The 19,254-nt window shown below is 34.6% G+C and overlaps 2 protein-coding genes across 2 annotated transcripts; both read right to left on the bottom strand.

The window, feature by feature from the left end:
• Positions 1 to 1,995: 1,995 nt before the first annotated feature.
• On the bottom strand, positions 1,996 to 2,403 carry LOC124369650. The gene has a single exon (XM_046827703.1). It carries the CDS (start codon positions 2,401 to 2,403, stop codon positions 1,996 to 1,998), a length of 408 nt encoding a protein of 135 aa, XP_046683659.1.
• A 5,365-nt stretch (positions 2,404 to 7,768) lies between these two features.
• Positions 7,769 to 18,575, bottom strand: LOC124369949. Its single transcript, XM_046828153.1, has 6 exons — positions 18,380 to 18,575; positions 16,854 to 16,960; positions 16,164 to 16,283; positions 13,050 to 13,279; positions 10,965 to 11,098; positions 7,769 to 9,042 (listed from the first exon to the last, which is right to left on the bottom strand). The coding sequence occupies exons 2-6, from the start codon at positions 16,941 to 16,943 to the stop codon at positions 8,768 to 8,770; spliced, it is 849 nt and encodes a 282-aa protein (XP_046684109.1). The 5' UTR covers positions 16,944 to 16,960; positions 18,380 to 18,575; the 3' UTR covers positions 7,769 to 8,767.
• Positions 18,576 to 19,254: the final 679 nt, after the last annotated feature.

Raw genomic sequence — 19,254 nt, 5'->3', positions numbered from 1 at the left:
CCATGTGACAATAGAAATGCTGTACAGTAAATCCTGCCATATGCGACATAATGTGGTGACGACGGGTAAGCCGAATATCGATAAGCCAGATACGGGATTGTGGCATGAAGAACGTAAGCTAATTAAAACAAATTATAATAGTCCTTATTATAGATAATGGCTCCTTCGATGTCCATAAAGACACTGACTAGGACTTCCTTTTTTTCGAAGGTGTTCTCCACCTCTCCCACTAAGCTGTGGAGAGCCGTGGTAGTTGATTTACGTTCTATGTAAGCGTGTTGTGTGGGACTAAGTGGATGATCTGGTAATATTACGTCCCTTATGTGTCTGTTTATTATTTTTTCTTTAGTTTTCATCATGAAGGAGGTTAGGCTTATCAGTCTTTACGAGTTGGGATAAGTCGGATCCCTGTCTTTTTTCCGTACAAACACCACCAGTGCTGTCCTCCAGGTTTTTGGTACGTATCCTAAGGCGAAACTGCTTCTAAACAGAATACAAAGAGTATTTAATAGTATGTACAGCCCCTCTTGAAGAAGGGCTGGGAAAACTCCATCTGCCCCAGGAGATTTAAATGGCTTGAACGATCTTATAGCCTATTTAATTCTTTCATGTATAAATAGTCTGTTAGACCGCTGTCTGGCTTTAGCAAGCTCTCGGCTGGATCCCTCTTCGATTAGAGAATATATATCCTCATTTCGAGCCAAGTGACCCCCCGGGAAGTGCGTTTCCAGAAGCAGTTCTAAGGTCTCCTTCCTGTTCACTGTTAGGTCACCGTTGGCCTTTCCTAAGGACCCCATAGGGTTAGTCTGATCAGTTTGGAGAGTTGTTTGAAGCCTGGTAGCCTCAGGTAGGCTGTTAATGTATTTGCAAAAATTTCTCCAGGTTCTTCTTTTATTCACTCTAAGTTCTTTCTTATATTCGTTTTGGGGGTGTAGTTAAGGGATCCAATCGTCTGTCCTTTTTGCCCATTTTAGTAGTTTCCTAGTTTTATTTCTTAATGTCTCCAACCTTCCAGTCCACCACGGCACGTCTTTCTTCAGCCTGTTTTGCCTGAGAGGGCAGTTTTCCTCGTATGCCTTTATTACAGCTTGTTCTACTAATTGTACAAACCTTTCTAAGTCAAATTCACTTTTCTGGAAGGGTTCTATTTCTTCCAAATCTTCTACTAGGGACACTCGGTATCCCTTCCAGTTGGTAGATTTGGGAACCCTGTGGATCATGTTTTTTCCCTCTATCTCTGCAGCTCTGTAATAGTCTTTCTATCTCTTTTGGTGGGCAGCTTGTTGACGGGTTGGGGAAATAGTCTGATGCTATAGTAACCTCTCTCACCCCTTGAGTTATGCTACTTTCACTGTAGCCGCCACCAGATATCTTGTTATAAGATCTGTAATAGGAAAGGCTGTTATTTGTTTTGAAATTAGAATACATGTTCTGGGGTTTTCAATTGATCGATCATATATGAGATTACCTACCTGAGTCGTCAATCCTCTGATGCAACCTCTATTGATCCAAGGTTCCTGGATTAGGGCGATATCCAGGCCTGTTGAGATAAACCTCCTTCCCAAGATGTCGGTTGCGCCCTTAGCGTGGTGAAGGTTAATCTGTATTATGCTCATACTTACGCCTTTTTTCCACCTCCCCCTGGTGGTCCATCCCCGTCCATCCTTTTGGATTGATTGGAGACGCTGTCCCCTTTTCTTCATCGGGCCGAGACGAATGGTCCTTTTAGAGAGGGTCCCCTCTTCAAGAAGAGGGAACAGGTTGGTTTTACGCTTTCGACTGCTGCACTGGCTTGTGGAGTTGACCTTTCAGGTAAGGTATGTACAGATTGCTCTGACACCTTCATGGTCTCCTCCACTTCCATCTCTTCAGCGGTGCTTCCGTGGTGACTGTCTCAGATTTCTCTGAAGTCTCCTCTACCTTTGTAGGTTTTTCCGGGTTTCCTCGGTGTTTCTTTTTCAGTCTGAGCTGAATTTTTCCAAACTTATAGCCGATCTATGGACCCTCCTTCTCAAGTTTGTTTGCTGTGGCGCAGTCGACTGCCAGGGTAAGTAGTACTGACTTTCCCTCGTCGCTTCTACGCAGAACGTTCCATTCTCCGACAGAGAGCTCTTTGTTTTGTACTTTCATAATCTTGTCGGTGGTTTCATGTATACTCTTAGGAAGATAGACAGTCGCAATTCTTGCACGTGGAATTTCTTCCTTTGGTACAATCCTCAGACTGGCCCCTTCCCAAGGCTTAAGGGAATCATGCTTTCCCTTAAGCCATTCAGCGGTATTGGTGTTTTCACAGGTGAAGATCAGAACTCCTTGTCTCCTGTTGATACCGTAGAATCTTGGAGAGTAGGGACCCTCCTGTTCCTCCACGATAGCTTCCAGGATGAAACTCTGGATCTCCTCCATCTGCTCTGTCGTGAGTAGGGTCTCGGGAAAATTGGAGTGTAGAACCCCCACCCTTATACCTTCTACTGCTTGTTTATATGAAGGTTTCTGAGGTTGTGCAGATTGTTCCTTATGTTCCCCCTGTCTTCGTTTTTTGTTTTCTTTCTCCGATGAAATTCCGGTGTGGATCCACCAGAGTGATGGTTTTTTTATTTTTTACCCTCCTTTTGTTTGTTCAGAAATTTATTTTTTTCTTCTGGAATTGGTTTTAAGGCCAATTCCCTGGCTTCTTCCTGAGAATAGCCTCTTTTCCGAAGCCAGATCATACGTTTCCTGGCGGCTCCACATAGTTTAGGCAGTACTGGGAGCAACCTTTCGGCTTTTGCTCCCTCTTCCTTTTGGTGTTCACCCTCCAGTATAGTGTCTTCTTCATCAGTATCGACTCTAGCCGAGTCGGAGGTTTGAGGACTTCTACTAGGAAGTCCGCTTGTTTTTTGAGTTTGTTCAGGATTGCTAGGGTCGGAACCAATCATCAATCCCTCTATATTTTGTGAATTGTCATCCACTTTTTGAGTGCTACAAGAGCTCTCCGGTTTTTTGTGTTTCTTTACTCATTTTGTTCCCACGAGTAGCGGAGATATAAAGGTCACCCCAAGCATTGTCCCGCTCTACTTGGGGAAGGCTAAGTTTAAACTGGAGGACGCCAGGTATCCAGAGTTCGCATATTAACGATCAAGCACTCCCTTGATCACGCAGCCCGCGGCATATGCTGTTCCACCTTGGCTTGGATACAGAAGGAAATTTAGATTTAGGATAGTTATAGATAGATTTTTGGGAAGTTTACCCGACAGGTGAGAGTAGTAAGAAAAGAAAAATGATTGTAGTGAGGATAGTTTGAAAGAAGCCCGCCAGATCAGCTCAGCCTGATCGGAATAATCAAAGAAGACAAGGTTTGGATCAGGCAGTTTCCAGGTGCACGCGCACGAAAAGATACAGCACTTTAGAAGAGTGAAGATAGCTGTGCATGTGCTTCGTGGACGCTCTGGCTTGGCACATGTGTTGGGGTATGAAGACCCCGCCACTTCCGCACCTGGGCTGGGTCTTAATACCCGGGCTTATAAGGCGGGCTGCTTGCAAGGACAGGATCGCTCAGCGGTCACCCATCCAAGCAGCAGCCACGCTCGACGTTGCTTGATCCGATTATCTTGCGATAACCGTTGTACCCGCTACACTGATACACATTAGTTTTGGTTGTCTAGTCATATAAGCCTATAAATAGTTTATGTCCAATAATAATAAATCTTACAAAATATTATATGAAAAGATTCTGTTGATTACTCTTATACAATGATTTATAACGAATAACTTAAGCTACTAGTATTTCATTTCAATTTTATACACAACCAAAAACTATAGAATTAGCCCATGTGGGCATACAGCCTGTGCATGGACCAGAGCGCCCATCAACCATCTTATCTAGTTGAATTCAGGTTATTAAAACTTTTAATACTTACAACAGAATTTAACAAAGGTAAATAAGTTATAAGATTTTGTGAACTTATAAAACTAAGTGAAACTCTTTAACAATTTGATAAAGAAACTGAAGTAGTAACCTGGAAGGGGGGGGGGGCAAGGGCTTAAGACTATTAAGGGCAATACCAGGCTTAGCCAGACTCAGCTAGTATTAAGGTCTCTGCTCCCTCATTTTCAACTGCAAGCTGAAATTTATATATTTTCTTCTTAAATATTGAAATAGAATTAGATTGCAATAAGTTTAAATTATAGTAACTTTTAAACAACATATGCAATAAATAAAATGGATTACATATTTGAGCAGATTAGACTAATCTAATGAAAGTTAATCCGACATTATCAGAATGTCTGGTGTTAGAAGTGTATACAATTACCATAAATATTAAATTGAAACTTTAAAAGTATTAATTAAAATATTCTTAATTTTATTCTATTCTGTATAATGAAGACTGGGCATTTCACTAAACAGAGTGTTAACTGCTTACTTTTCCTTAATCCTGCTTTCAAAATAAAAAGATTTATGAACCACTATAAATTACTGAGCAATTTAATACTCATTTTATTAATAATTCGAAAATACCTGAAATTCTGAGTCTTGGATTATATATAATCCCAAAGTTCATTACACATTTTAAATTTTAACAATCCAGAAATAAAATGTAATCTTAAGATTTAATAACATTATGTCTTCGGATTGAAATAATATTCCAAGTACACTGTTGAAATATTCTGCTAATTTAATTAATCCAGTATTTAATAATTGAATAATCAAACATCATTTATGTAGGGACATTTACATAGCATTTAAACTTTCAAAAGTTTCAACCTATTTACAAAAATGATTCTCTAAGTGAAATTACCAATTACAGACCCATTTCATTATTAAGTAATATATCCAAAATGTTTGAAAGCGCTGTTCACTCGAAATTGTCAAAGTTTTTTGAGCTTTTTTGATGAACAGTTTGGGTTTAATAAAAACCACAAATACAGAATTTGCACTTGTTTCTTTTGTAAATGATATGGCATTGTTTTGGACAGGTTGCAGACTACTGCAGATATTTACTGTGATCTGTCTTGGTCTTAAAATGAGTAAATCCTCAGCTTCTCATTTCAAAACAATCTAATATAGAGATTACCGCCTTTGCACTGATATACTGAGAATTGTAAATAAAAAATAGAAAAGAGGGGACCATTATTAATTTCACGTCATCATTGAAAAACGAGGTACTTGGTGTTCCTCCAGATTCAGTCATTGTTAGGGGCAACTGTTTTTCTAATCTAGTATAATACCATTTCAAAGCTGGAAATAACCAAAAACCAAGTGTTTAGAAAAACATTTTGGAATACATTTCCTTAATTCTCATAAATCTCTGAGTGAATATTGCTAAAAATCCTAACTGGAAATATCATACTGAACTTTTATTAAATAAACTTATTTCTTTTAGATTTACAATTAAAGTACTGAATAGAGCTCACAATAATGTAAATTACATCCTACCAAATAACATATTGAGTTGACAGGTCATATCCACCCCCGACACCACTTCCCAACAACAAACACCCCCTCCTCCATCAAAGCTACCCCCCACATGACCACGTCTACACCCCCCCCCCCAACCACGACGTATGCTCAAACCTGACAAATTATTATGGCAATTGGGGGATAGATACAATAGAACCTGTGACTAAATTTAATTGATTGACATTGAATTTTTAGTTTTTATAAAGCATTTAGAATATAAAATACAAAAATACACAAAAAATGTTCTGAGTAATGAAGAAGGTTTGATACCCGATTTAGCCACATATCTCTAAGCAGTTGAAAATCAACCCTTGCTTATTGATTCAGAAACCTAACTAGATGTACTATATATTAATTGACATGAGAAAAACATGTTTTGAAGTGTTTTGAAATTCATCTCAATTACATGGTTCTATATATATTAATTACAAATTTTATCTAATTTACCAGCAGACTTATAAGCACTACACATTCATCCCATTATATTTCACGCAACTAATTTTGCTTTTTATGATCCAATTCAGCTTGATGATAAAGTTAGCTTTTATGGTTTGATTTGTTAACTAGAATGTCTGACAAATGTTGGGACAAAATAATCAAACTTTGCAACATTTTAAAATAATGTACAATTGTTTATTATACAGAGAGAGAAATACAAATATCTTATATATTCTATAATCACCGGTTACTTAAATATATATATATATATATATATATATATATATATATATATATATATAATGATTACATACATCTGCATGACAAGATAATAATGCACATATATTTAACAAAAATTATGATGACTAATATTTAAATTCTCACAGAAGTAAATTATCACTAATTGGCTGACCTTTAGGAAGCCTATCACTTGAGAAGCTGGGAAAATTTTATTTCTGCCAGTCTGTCCGTCTATTTGGCTGCATGATATCTCAAAAATAAAATGGCCTTCAGACTTTAAATTTTGTATCAAGCTTCATTTGTATACAAGCAACAGCAAGTTCGATGAAGGTGCATGTCACTCCATGGGATTTGGCTGAGTGTTAGCGAATATTTTGACATTGGTCTTATGGGTAACTATGATGGCAAAGAGAAAATAGAAGAATAAATAAATTTGTAAAGAAACTACAATCATATGTGATCTGAGCATATGGCATGTTTATTTCATAGAGTAAAACAAAAGCATAATAGAGCGGAAAGTTAATGTTAAAAATTCTGTGACAATCTTTGATTTCAGCAGTACCCTCCCTTGCTCACCAGAACTTTTAATATTTAAAAACTGCTATAATACCTAACTTAATGAACAAAAATTTTAATGTATCGTGTGGCAAGATTCCATCCGTAGAATTAAAATTTTGCATGAAATTTCATTTCTACACAATACGCAAGAATGTGCTCTATGATGGTGCATGTCTACCACGAAATTTGGCTGAACATGATTTTTGTGTCAATTTCTCTTCTCTATGATTGTCTGTCTATATCTCTGACTATATATCTGATATTAGTTGTACATTTGACATTTTGCATGCAACCTCAGCAAAGCCTGTTGATGTGGGTATTCTTACCTTTTTTATAACATCCATTACGTATTGTCTCCGGAAAAAAATTCAGTCACATTATAGATTATTACCTTGATCGCCTTTTTGGTTTATGTAGTTTCAAAACATAGAATGCCATCTCCTAGCAACAAGATGAAATGTAAAAAGACATTTTGCTGTCTGAAGAACATTTACATTTCATTATTTACATTTTTAAATTGTTGGTTCACTGTAATAATACGATCTATGTAAATGGGACACACATTTCTCATTATACAGGGTGGCGCATATGTCAGTTTCCCCAGAAGAAAAATTTAAAGGTGTTATAGATTAATTGAATAAAACACTTTTAGGCAAGAAAACAAACCCATTATATGAAATTACTTACATATTACCATACAATGTTATAGCAGTTGTTCGAAATGTCCACCTTGATTTTGTATACACTTCATACAACGACTGAGAACAGAATTACAAATTATTAGCAATAAAGGTTTATTGTTATATACAAGTTCAAGTTCATTTCTAATTAGGTTACTGAGTTCTTCAAGATTTTGTGGTTTTGAAACATACACAGTCTCCTTCATAGTACCTCACAGTAAAAAATCATATGGGGTCAGATCTGGTGAACGCGCAGGCCAATCCATTCATTAAATGTGTTATTTAAAAAATCTCGAACTTGCATACCGAAATGTACTGGGGCACCATCTTGTTGCCAGATGAGCGAATGAATATTGAAAACAGGATTGTGTCTGAGCTCGGGAACTACTACTTCTTGCAGCAACCATAAGTAACTTTCTGAGTTAACATTTCCTTGAAGAAAATAAGGACCAATCAGTGCAGTACTCGAAATACCTCCCCATACCATAACACCAGGCATATTGAGTTCTGCTTGGATTACGTTATGAGGATTTATATCCATCCAGTACATGCAGTTATGCCAATTAGCACATCCATTTAGTTTTAAACATGCCTCATCATACTACAAAATCTATCGCAAAAAATTTGGATCAGCTTCTGAGCAGATAATTATTGTCTCACAGAATTCCAATCGCCAATCGGAATCATCCTTGTGAAGCCCTTGGAATAAAGATGGACGGTACAGCATAAATTTTAATTGCTTTACTGGGATTGGCTACAAAAGCTTGAGCAATTGTCAGCTGGTTTTTTTCGTTGCAAACTGATCGTGGACAACCACACGTTGGGGCATTTAAAACGCTTCCTGTCTTTTGAAATTTCTTATTTAACTCCTGCATATTCTGTCGAGTGGGTATCACAACACCTGGATATTTACCACTAAATTCTTCAATTATTATAGCAGTATTTTTATTATGCTTCTACCACAACTGAAGCATGTAAACTCGTTGGGTTATAAGAATTTTAAAAACACAAACAAATAACGGATGCAAAGAGTGACACTTTACACTAGCTACTGAAACAGACAAGAATAAACTTACTTTGTGTTGCTGCCAACTTAACATTGCTACCAACCTATTGACACAAAATATCCCAATTTATAGGGAAACTGACATATGCACTACCCTGCATGTCACAACTGACAAGGACCTCCAAGAATGGAGACACTCCAAGGATTCTTTTAAAAGTGGTGGTTTTCTGGCCATAAATTATTTGTTTTCAAACATCATGCCTTCAGTTTAAAATTGCAGCATTAATTACACTTTACTATACATTTTGGTTTATACCACTTTAAAGACTGGGGTAATCTACCTCAAAACACGTAATGTTCAACTAATTTCCACACTTAATTCAGGTCTTACAATAATCTATATTGGTATTACTGTCCATTGTTTAGTGGAATAATATAATCGGCTAAAGTAAACCGCTCAAAGCCTAGTTTTGTGAATAGACGCTCAGAAGGCTTGTTGCCGATGATGACTGTGCAGAAGGGTATCCTGCCACGCCTCCTGCACTCTTGCACCATGTGTTGTACCACAATCGCAGCGTACCCTTTCCCTCGACACTCCTGGTCAGTGTACAACACAAACACACCTCCCGTGTGGTTACTTAATGATGAACTTAACAGTTTCTTATCACTTCTTCTGAAAATACCTAGAAAAATCCACACATTTCATTATACTTCTAATTAATCCATTGGCTAGTTCTTAAAAGTAACTGTTCTACCAGTCATACATTGACCTTGAATAGAATTGTTCTATCACAGAAGATCTAGTATGACATTTGTCATTTGCTTTTGAACTGCAGTAATGAATGAACATAGGATGTTCTCCATATTGTAGGTTATATTGTTTGGAGATTTAGGTCAGTGATCCCACAAGAGATAAGCATATTATCAGCTGACAGGACTGCTCTGGGAACCAACCAACTCTTAGTTATCTTATCTTCATGTGACACATAAACATCATTTAATATTAGAATAGTGAAATAATAACAATTCTTGATCAGACCTTTCTTCTAGAAATATTAACTACAGAGTGTTTTTTATTAAAAAATTCATTAGTACATTTTGTAACGTAAATTTGTTCTAATGGATTCTAAAACTTGTGCATACTGGTGTTGTGTTTCTTAAATAATTGAAAGTTAATTAAACTTGTAAATTTATTAACTAAATATGTATTGAGACATTATAACATATAACCACACAGACAGTTTCAATTCCACATTTCAATTATTTATTTAATTAATTATAATTAATACATCATTCTATTTTAATAACCACGTTCTTTTTATTTTCATTAATTTATTTTACATTATCAAGCACCATGCATATGTACAAAAGACATAAATGATTTAAAAAAAAAAGTAAAGAATGTCTTATTTTAACCGGCGAAGTTAGAGCTAAGAAGCCCTCTCTAACACTTAACCTGGAAACCATTATCTTATTTTAATATCCTAGATACGTAGAATCTAAACATTAGTTATATAAATCCATAACAATATTATTATATTGATATAGAAGTTATAATTAATTGTAATATAATACATAACAAAATAAAATTATGTGATCTACTTACACAACTTATTTTTTAAATATAAGTTATAGATAAATATTTTAAAGAAACCATTTGTACAAGCACATCCAGTCCTTTTTGCATCAGGTCAAGCTATAGCCTCCTCCATTAAATGTGAGGATTCTGAAACGCTCAAGACCAACTACTGATGTGCTTCTTGAACTGTTCATATGACTGGCCTTCCTTTAAAGTGATACAAGTTATTTTTGAATCAAAGTAAAACTTAATTGCCAATGAGTTAAAGAGACTATTAACAAAACAAAGATGTCGTACTGTTGATAATTGTTATAGAGATAAATTATACAAGAAACAACAGAAAACAGAGCTACCCATTATTGGTTGTTCGAAATTAAAATCAGCAAGATAAAATATCGCTGGTAAATTACTGATTACCTTACTTAATGTGTATTTGAATTTAGGTTGTATTTTCTTTGCTAAATTTAAGATTAATTGGCTATTAATTGCATAATTCTGCAATCTGAACCCTTCCTGAGAACTTTTTCAGATCCTTATATATTTTTTTATATTTTAAGACAAGAAGCTGAGAAATTTTACTTACTCCTAAAAGGACCTTTGCGCTGCTTCTGGAGTGACAGGATATTCTGGATAGATAAGGTTGAGTTAGGGGCTGCCTCCTGTTGAGGAAGGATTTTGGGCATTAATCTCAGTCATTTCTCCTTGAAAGAAGAGGCCAGCTCTATACCAGCCTCTGCATTCAAAGCGAGCAGAGGTAATACTCCCTTATGTCTATACTAGCAATTGCCTTTTAACACTTGGGACCCCATGAACTCCAAAAGTCATCCCCTGCAGTAGACTAGACCTATCAATCTACCCTTGCACCCCAGAATCTCGATATTTGCGGTTAGTGATGTGCCGCTCCTGAACATCCATAAGGTTGCCCAGATTTAAGTGACACATCGGTTTTTGCTGTACCCAGTGTAGGTTCAGCTGGAAGGTATAAACCAGCTACAAACCAAATCTTCTGGTTCTTAAATAACTTACCCAATCCGAAGTTATACCGCAGGTTGTGCTGGTGAACCAGTTCTGAGCCTGGTGTCCTGTGAGGCCAATTTTTGTCCATTTCAGCTGCATATGATTCATCCAACTTTTCAATGTAAACATCTTCTGGAAGTGGTCTAAATACAACACAAACCATAACTACTCACTCATATGCATACAAAAATACATAAAACATTAATAAAATATCCAGCAATAAATATACCAAATTATTTATAAAAAATGACTATAGTATTGGAATGCAGTGAGAATTTTATTCCTACCTCAAGTATTTTTCACATTGTTAGGTAAAAATAATTGATTATTTAGTGTAAATACATTTTTTTTACATTATAACTTTGGCTGCTATCTTGAATTTACAATATGGGACGAGTACCTTTATCAGTCTGTTGGTATCTTAATTATCCATGAATAACTAACTGTACAATACTATTACAAAAATAACAGCTTAAATCTATTTCAACTTGATTTGGCTGTTACATAGTAGTCAATTTGAATGGATTAATACATTCTTTCACTTTCTAATTGTTTAAAGTAGTCAGCTCTTTTATAATTGTTATAATTGTGGTTGGTTTAATCCATAGTACTAAATCAAATTATAAACTAACAACGATTTTGATTTTAATTGACTTTTTTTCTCGGATTAAATAATTCATTATTTATACTAATAAATTGATGATTCTTATACATTTCTTATTTAAAATTGTAGAGTCTCAAATCTATGGAGAATGTAAGTGACTGTAGTAGCATCAGCAGAATAATATATTTAAAATGTTTGTATTTGTTGTTTGTTGACACAAAAGCCTATAAGGTGGTCTGCGTGTATTTAAAATTTACAGTTGAGGTCTGAAAGAACCGGAATAAGCATTCTTATATACATTTTATACACATATCCACACATACATACAAACGCACAAGACAATATATGACTAAGTGTAATGCCAATGCAAGAATGCCTCCACTGCATCTACTCCTGTGCCTATTAAAAACTCACTCACCCTCCTACCGTATGTGGGGACACTAATCCTATCAGCCTCTAATATATCATTGGGTAAATTTCTATAGATTATATACAAAAGAAAGATAGAATTTGTTTTGTCAATATTATTAATTAGTCTAGGAGTGAAGAATCCAAAATTAATTCGATTTTGTGTCGGATACTCGTGCCGAACATTGAAAAATAAATTATTTTTATTATTATTTATGTGCATTAGGAAAGTTTTAATAAACAATTGTTGGATAGTAAGAACTGGAAACTCAATTTGCAGTATTTCATCCGGGCATCTGCTCCCTTTTTTTAATTTTTAATAATTACCCTCTGAGTGACAGCCAGCGGCTCCAAGACAGCTGCGGAGGCACCGCCCCAGGCCAAGATGACCTATTGTAGCATTATATTGATCCCATATTGTGGACTATTTTACAACTTTTAAGGAAATTTCATCCACAAGAAGTTTTGGGTTTCATACTTTCAATTATTCTTTGGACTTAGAAATAGCTGGCTGCGTTTCAATTGATTTTGCTGTGATTGTGTTTCGGGTATTTGCGTATACTGTCTTAAAGTTTCCTCAGCAATGTTTAATGTGTTCCTCAGAATAGTTTGCAATCTTGGGGGTGTTCAGAGTTTTCCCTCTTTATTGAGAACAAACTAGAATTAGTCTCTTAGAAAAGTGTTTTAAGAAAATGAGTAAAATACAGATCTGTCACCTTGAAAAGTAGTAATGACAACAGTTCTTTTATAAGAAAATAACAATTGTCAAAAAGAAATACCCATGAGACTTAATATTTCACTTAAGTTAGCAGGGTTGACAGCTTCGGATAGCAGTAGTTTTTATGAATCAAAACAAATGGGAAGGTGATGATATTAGTTAAATGAGCCTCACAAGAAATGCATACATTTATAAATGATTGTCGGTTTAACTATAAAAATTATTAATTCATAAGTACTGCCAGAAATTGAACTATAAAACTATTAAATCTATATTAGAAACAAAGCACATTAATTAATTATACAGCTTAATAAAATTTCACTATGGACAATATTACATTTCAATAATATATGGACAAACTTACTGAATATGTAATTCTTTGTCGGAAGGGTAAAAAAACATATTGTTGCTAGAGACTTCAAACTTCCCATGCTTTGTTGCAAATACTTCTTGCATCACACTGAGAAATCTACTGTCTATAATTTCAAAAAGAAAGTTTTCTTGACCCCAAGGAATTATATGTGTTTCCATTAAAGCTTTCTTCATTTCTGTCAAGTCAGAACTTGCAGTATAGACATTCATTCGACTGTACGTCTAAAACAGAAAATAAAATTAAACATATTGCACTAATTTATTTGTAACCTGCATAATTTAATCCTGTAAATTTTTTACATTTACTATCCTCTTTTTCCATACTTTTTACTAATATCCCACTTTCTATCCCATATTCTTGTGTGAAATGAACTCCATGCACCTTCAAGGACAAATATTCGTTAGACAAGTTTATGGAATGAGGAAGAACAATAAATGCAGTGGTTTATTACGAGACTCTGACTAAACTTCAATGTGCAATACAGAATAAGCGACGTGACCTTTTGACATCTGGAGTTCTATTGTTGCATGACATCGCCAGACCCCACTTTGCCATCCAAACCCAAAATCTCGTCAGAGCATTTGGTCGGGAACAGATTGTCCATCTGCCGTACAGCCCAGATTTGGTGCCAAGCGACTTAACAATTGTTTCACTACCTACCAGGAGTTTATCGACAGGAAGCGCTTCAACACTAATGACGAGGTGAAAGAAGTAGTTAAATACTAGTTATCCTTACAGGCAGCAGACTTCTACAACATCGGCATTCAAGAGCTCATAGAACGTTATGACAAATTTTTAAACAAAGATGGATACCATGTTGAAAAATAAAGAAAAATACAGGGATAAAGTTTTTTGAAGAATCTGTTATTTATTTTTTATAAGAAATCAGACCTTACATTCCGGATGACACTTATATCTATTCTTTTACTGATTTATATTAAAATGGAATAAAAATAATTTGATTTTATAACTGGTAACTATCTTGAACCTTGTTATAGAGTTTTAGCTTCATGGTTGGATCCTACATAGACTGCTGCTGAGGATAGACCTCCTCGGGAGATTCGGATCCCTCTGCTGACTACTCAATCAGCCTTTCCCAAATTAACCCTTACCTGATCTTCTTTATATTCTTGTAGATGCTATAGAATTTGAGAGCCCTAAATGTCAAAGGGCTGTTAATTGGCCATTCATTAAAATAAGTAGTGCAAATGATGGCTTACTATGGATTAATATTTCCATACCTGTTGTACGGAATTTCTCTGTGGGGCAGTTGTGCCATATCAAACTTGGAAAGAGCATTCAGACTGCAAAAGAAAGCTGTTCGAATCATCGCAAAATTGAACATCAGAGAGTCATGTCAAAGTGCCTCAGGGAGCTCTAATTGCTAACTCTACCCAGCTTGTATATTTTAGAGACTTTATTTTACTGTTGATTTCAGTGTATATTGACACAGGGTAGTGATATACACAGATATGAGACAAGAGCTTGGAAGCACTTTCGAGCCCGACAGCATAGAACAGCAGCATTTGAATGCCTCCCTTCTCAAGCTGGGATCAAATTCATTAACAATCACCCTGAAACACTAAATTTAGAAACAATTCCAAACAAATTTAAAACCAAATTAAAACTACCTGGTGTCTTGTGCTTTTTACTCATTTGGGGAGTTCATGGAGCACACTTGGAATTGATATTCGCGGCAGTGTTGCAATCCTGGGGGTTGATCCCACGAATTTTGAATTTTGTTTCTTTGTATGTGTATGAATGTGTGCCTGCATGCATGATGCAGCTGTATGGAAAGTCAAGTGAATGGATTTAGTTTTTAAGATAAATACTGTAAAAATTGGTATTGTTGACTACTGCAATACAATGTAATATATTGTCACGCAATAAGTATATTTTACAAATATTTTAAGGCAAAGAATGCAAAAACGATTTCTTTTTTATTTATAAAATCGCACCATCTTCCTATCTTCTGCTAGCAGCCATGCTGTTGCATCCAATCACCACTATTTAATTTGTATTAACCTGCTTTTTATCTAATGTTGCTGATATAAAATCAACAGGAATTTACTAATAGCTAATGCTGTTAATGGCTTAATGTTAATGGCTAATGTAATCCCCACCGAGGTAATGAATTACACTAATGTGCTATTATCAGTCTAAGATACACTATCGCACCCATATTTCCTTATCTATTGTGTTATCCTCATGACCATAAAAGAAAATCACTTTTACGACTCCAACTTTTTCAAGAAGTGTGTTCCTAGCCTTTTGTTTCACTCTGATAATTTTTTCTTATCATTAACTAATGACATGACATTAAAAATATGGTTAAATGTAGAGGGAAGCTCCGAACAACTGACTAAGTACTAGCGAAGGAAATAAAATATTCTCTTAGATAGGAATTAATGTATATAACGATAATTCATAACATAAAACCTCTTACCACAAGAATAAACGTTAAAGCAACGTAAAAAAACTGGATTGAGAAGTGGGAAAGTGATTTGATTTTATTTTATGAGCACTATAAACCAGAGACTTCTTATTTCTCTTTATGGGGAAAGATAATGCACTGTCAGAACTTGGGTAGAGTGCTTGTGAGTGCAATATCACTCACTACAAACCAAACAGCCCAGGCATCATTCGCTCTCGAAAATATATTACATATGATACTTCAGAAAGGTGCCTGCCTTTTTTAAGTCCTCTAAAATTCCTAATGGTTTGTTCCATTAGGCACAGAAGCAGTAATGGTAGAAAATTGGTTGTTGTGCTTGAAAAAAAATACACATGGACATGCTCACATTATTTACAAAGTATGTGATACATACAGTTAATGGAATGAAGTTTGCAAACTAGAATCCTCAACACAACACAGAAATGAGAGTGTTCTGTTCTCGTATCTAACTTAAGGTCCATAGGTACAAATTTTATATTTTATAAAAGTAATTAATAAATATTGACACATAACATGTTGGTGGTTAAAATGTATTCAAACTCCATGCAGTAAAAGTGATTAGTGTATTTTTCTTAATATATTTATGTACTTTGCAGAAAAAACAACATTTCAGATTCGATAGATGGATACACATTAATTTTGCGACTTACCTTTGACGATATAATGTTTAAATATACCCCTGATTCAACGGTTCCATAAACGTAAAGGTATTGCTCCCATGTTGAACCAGCTTCCTTGTATTCCCTAAACGTCGTTATTATCTGATGTAACTGCAACAGAACATACAAAGCTTTAAAGTCTCCATAAACGTAAAGGTATTGCTCCCATGTTGAACCAGCTTCCTTGTATTCCCTAAATGTCGTTATTATCTGATGTAACTGCAACAGAACATACAAAGCTTTAAAGTCTCCATAAACGTAAAGTTAGTGCTCCTATGTTGAACAGTTTTCTTGTAATTCCTAAACACTAATTATCTGAGGAACTACAACAGAATTTAATATAAGAAAACAAAGAGAAATGCATAGCTATGTTCCTGCATAAGCAGTGTACTCTACGGAGTTTCCAAACTTAAAAAGGCCAGATGATCATTTCAATCATTTTTGTTATAATAATTAATTTCCCATGTTAAATATTCCTGTTTAACAATAGAAAATTAGTACCAGTAACAATGAAAAGTTAATTTAAATAAAGAAACTATATGGCTGTTTGGAAACAATTACACGAACTTAGAAAAAAAGTAAAATGATTAACAAGAGATTTTATAAATCATTTGAATGCAGTAATAATCATTACATTTTGAAGAAGTCAAATATTTTAATAGCTATTACTTGTTTACTTACAAGGAAATGTTTAGGCCAGTCTTGCTCAAGCACACTGAGCACCTTTGAAAATTCTTCTTTTTTGATGCTTTTAAATATATCAGCTGCCATTATTCATCAATTGTTATCTGAAAAATATTATTTACTGATTAAGACATCATAAGACTCACCATTTCTTTACACTCTTACTATATTGATAGGTATTTTTTTTAATTAATCAGTAAATTACTAACTGACATTCAAAAATAATTTATCAATTAGCCTCAGTAAAATATTTTGAAAGTGAGCACACTGAAAAATAATCACAAAGAACACCCAACAACAATGAAAAATACCCATGATGTATCTATTCATAAATCCATAAATACAGAATTACAAAAAATTTTATTTTATAATATTAAAATAAAAGTTTTCAATCTCATAATCTAACATTAATAATTTTCTAATAACGTTTTGAACATTTGTGGCTAAATTATAATCTTTAATCAGTTGATTACTTACAGGACAAACATTAGAAGTAATTTCCTTCAATATTTGAAATTTTTTGTCAAGATTTTATTTTTCTTTGCAACTAGTATGTATTGAATGGAAGTAGCTTGTTTCATAATTATCAAGGTTTCGGCTTGTAGTTTTGCAGAATCAAGAATCTTTATTAGTCATTATAACATCGTTAAAATGCATTGACATTGTCACCAAAGCTTCAATAAAATATTAGATCAAGATATATTACATTAAATGTTAATCCAGTAAAAACCTGACTGGCAGAGATGAAATAACAATATCCTATGTATAACTAAGCATGGATAATCAACAATAAATTTATTGCAGAGAGTTTAAACACACAAGAAATTTGGAAGGACAAGATGCTTAGTGATTATTAGAACAATGTTAAAACTCAACATTTTTACTCTTTTAATTTTACAGTAAATAAGAAAGTTATAATTATTCCGGGAAATGGACGATAATGGGAAATTGACAGATTCCTAGAACCCGGGAGCCATGTTCTTGCTTCACCTGTTTTCCTTATAAAATTGTCTAACATTAATATTGGTCCATAAATATTCATGGAGTGATCAACAAAACTTGACTGAAAATCAACTCAATCAAAACCAGAGTGCATTTAGTTATACCCTAATATTCTAACTTCCATTTTAAATTATTCTAATGCAAAATGTATGGGAGAGAGGGAGATGTAATAAGTATCACTGCCAAGTTGCGGCTTTGATAAGTGGGTCAGATAAGATATATTGTTTGTTTATAATCCATGAATTTCAGTTTGAGTAATCTTATAAAATAAGGTTTATTCAAAACCCAATGAAATTCCTGAAAATTAAAAAAATGAACTTGGCTAGTACATTACAGAGTTAGTTTCGTATAAATCAGACATTAATTTATCAATTGCATTGAAGAAACTTTGATAAAGCACATTAAAGACCATGCCAAGTTAAAAACTAGGTCATGACATTTTGTCCCTGTTCAATAGTAAGAAATACAAGTGACAGCTTTAATTATTGTATTTGTCACAATTAAAAATTATATCTACTTACTTTTAATTAATGAGGTTCATAATCTAAAAGAGGCTGTCCACACCCATCTGACTTACACTTCAACAGTCATTGTTGCTGTAATCAAGAAACAAACCACAGGAGGCGATCAGCTGTTCTAGTTTAATCATCTGTTGCACTATGTGGGCTTCGCAGATGTAAGGTACTGCCCTCTCTGTCACACACACAAGGCTGTGTGTTTCTCTATCTCTCTCTCTCTTTATAGCCTGCGATCTCTGTGACGTAATCTTTCTCTCCCACCCTTTTCGCGAACACATTTCATACCGACTGTTTATCAGTGAAGTTTCCTATCAGCACGAATATGCATCGCTGGTTTCAATGATTTCCTTGTTGGTTCCAAAATAATGCAGAGCGCCGAGTTTATCGTGAGGTAGCAAACGTTGTTATCGCACTAGAACCAGCATCAGGGAGGGCACTTTATCAGATTTCCCTGATTGGCGAGGGCACTTGTTTAAAATGAAATATTTAAACACCTAGAGAAAATTGTCATACTTATTTATTGCGAAGGAATTGTGATTTTCCAAACATTTCCCGTCGTTTAGTTATACAAGAAATCAATAACGCTACGTTTTGAGATTACGTTACAATCTAAGTTAAAAATAAACTAATCATAAATAATAAATAAAACTTCAATAAAACACTTAATAAAACCCTTAAGACAAGTTTCAATAATTAGTGTTCTGAACACTACATAATTATTGAAACCGTCCTAAATAATTAAAATATAATTAATGTTACTCTTTTATTAAAAGTTTGTGGGCGTGTTTTAGAGATAGTGTGCAAGGAGTTGATACTCAAAACATGACTATTGAGATTCATGACTTGTGCGTTTTACAACGCTCTGGTACGTTTTGTTT

The sequence above is a fragment of the Homalodisca vitripennis genome, chromosome X, assembly GCF_021130785.1.
Source record: "Homalodisca vitripennis isolate AUS2020 chromosome X, UT_GWSS_2.1, whole genome shotgun sequence".
Classification (NCBI taxonomy): Eukaryota; Metazoa; Arthropoda; class Insecta; order Hemiptera; family Cicadellidae; genus Homalodisca; species Homalodisca vitripennis.
Note: the sequence above shows the minus strand (reverse complement) of the source record. Positions and strands in the feature narration are given on the sequence as shown.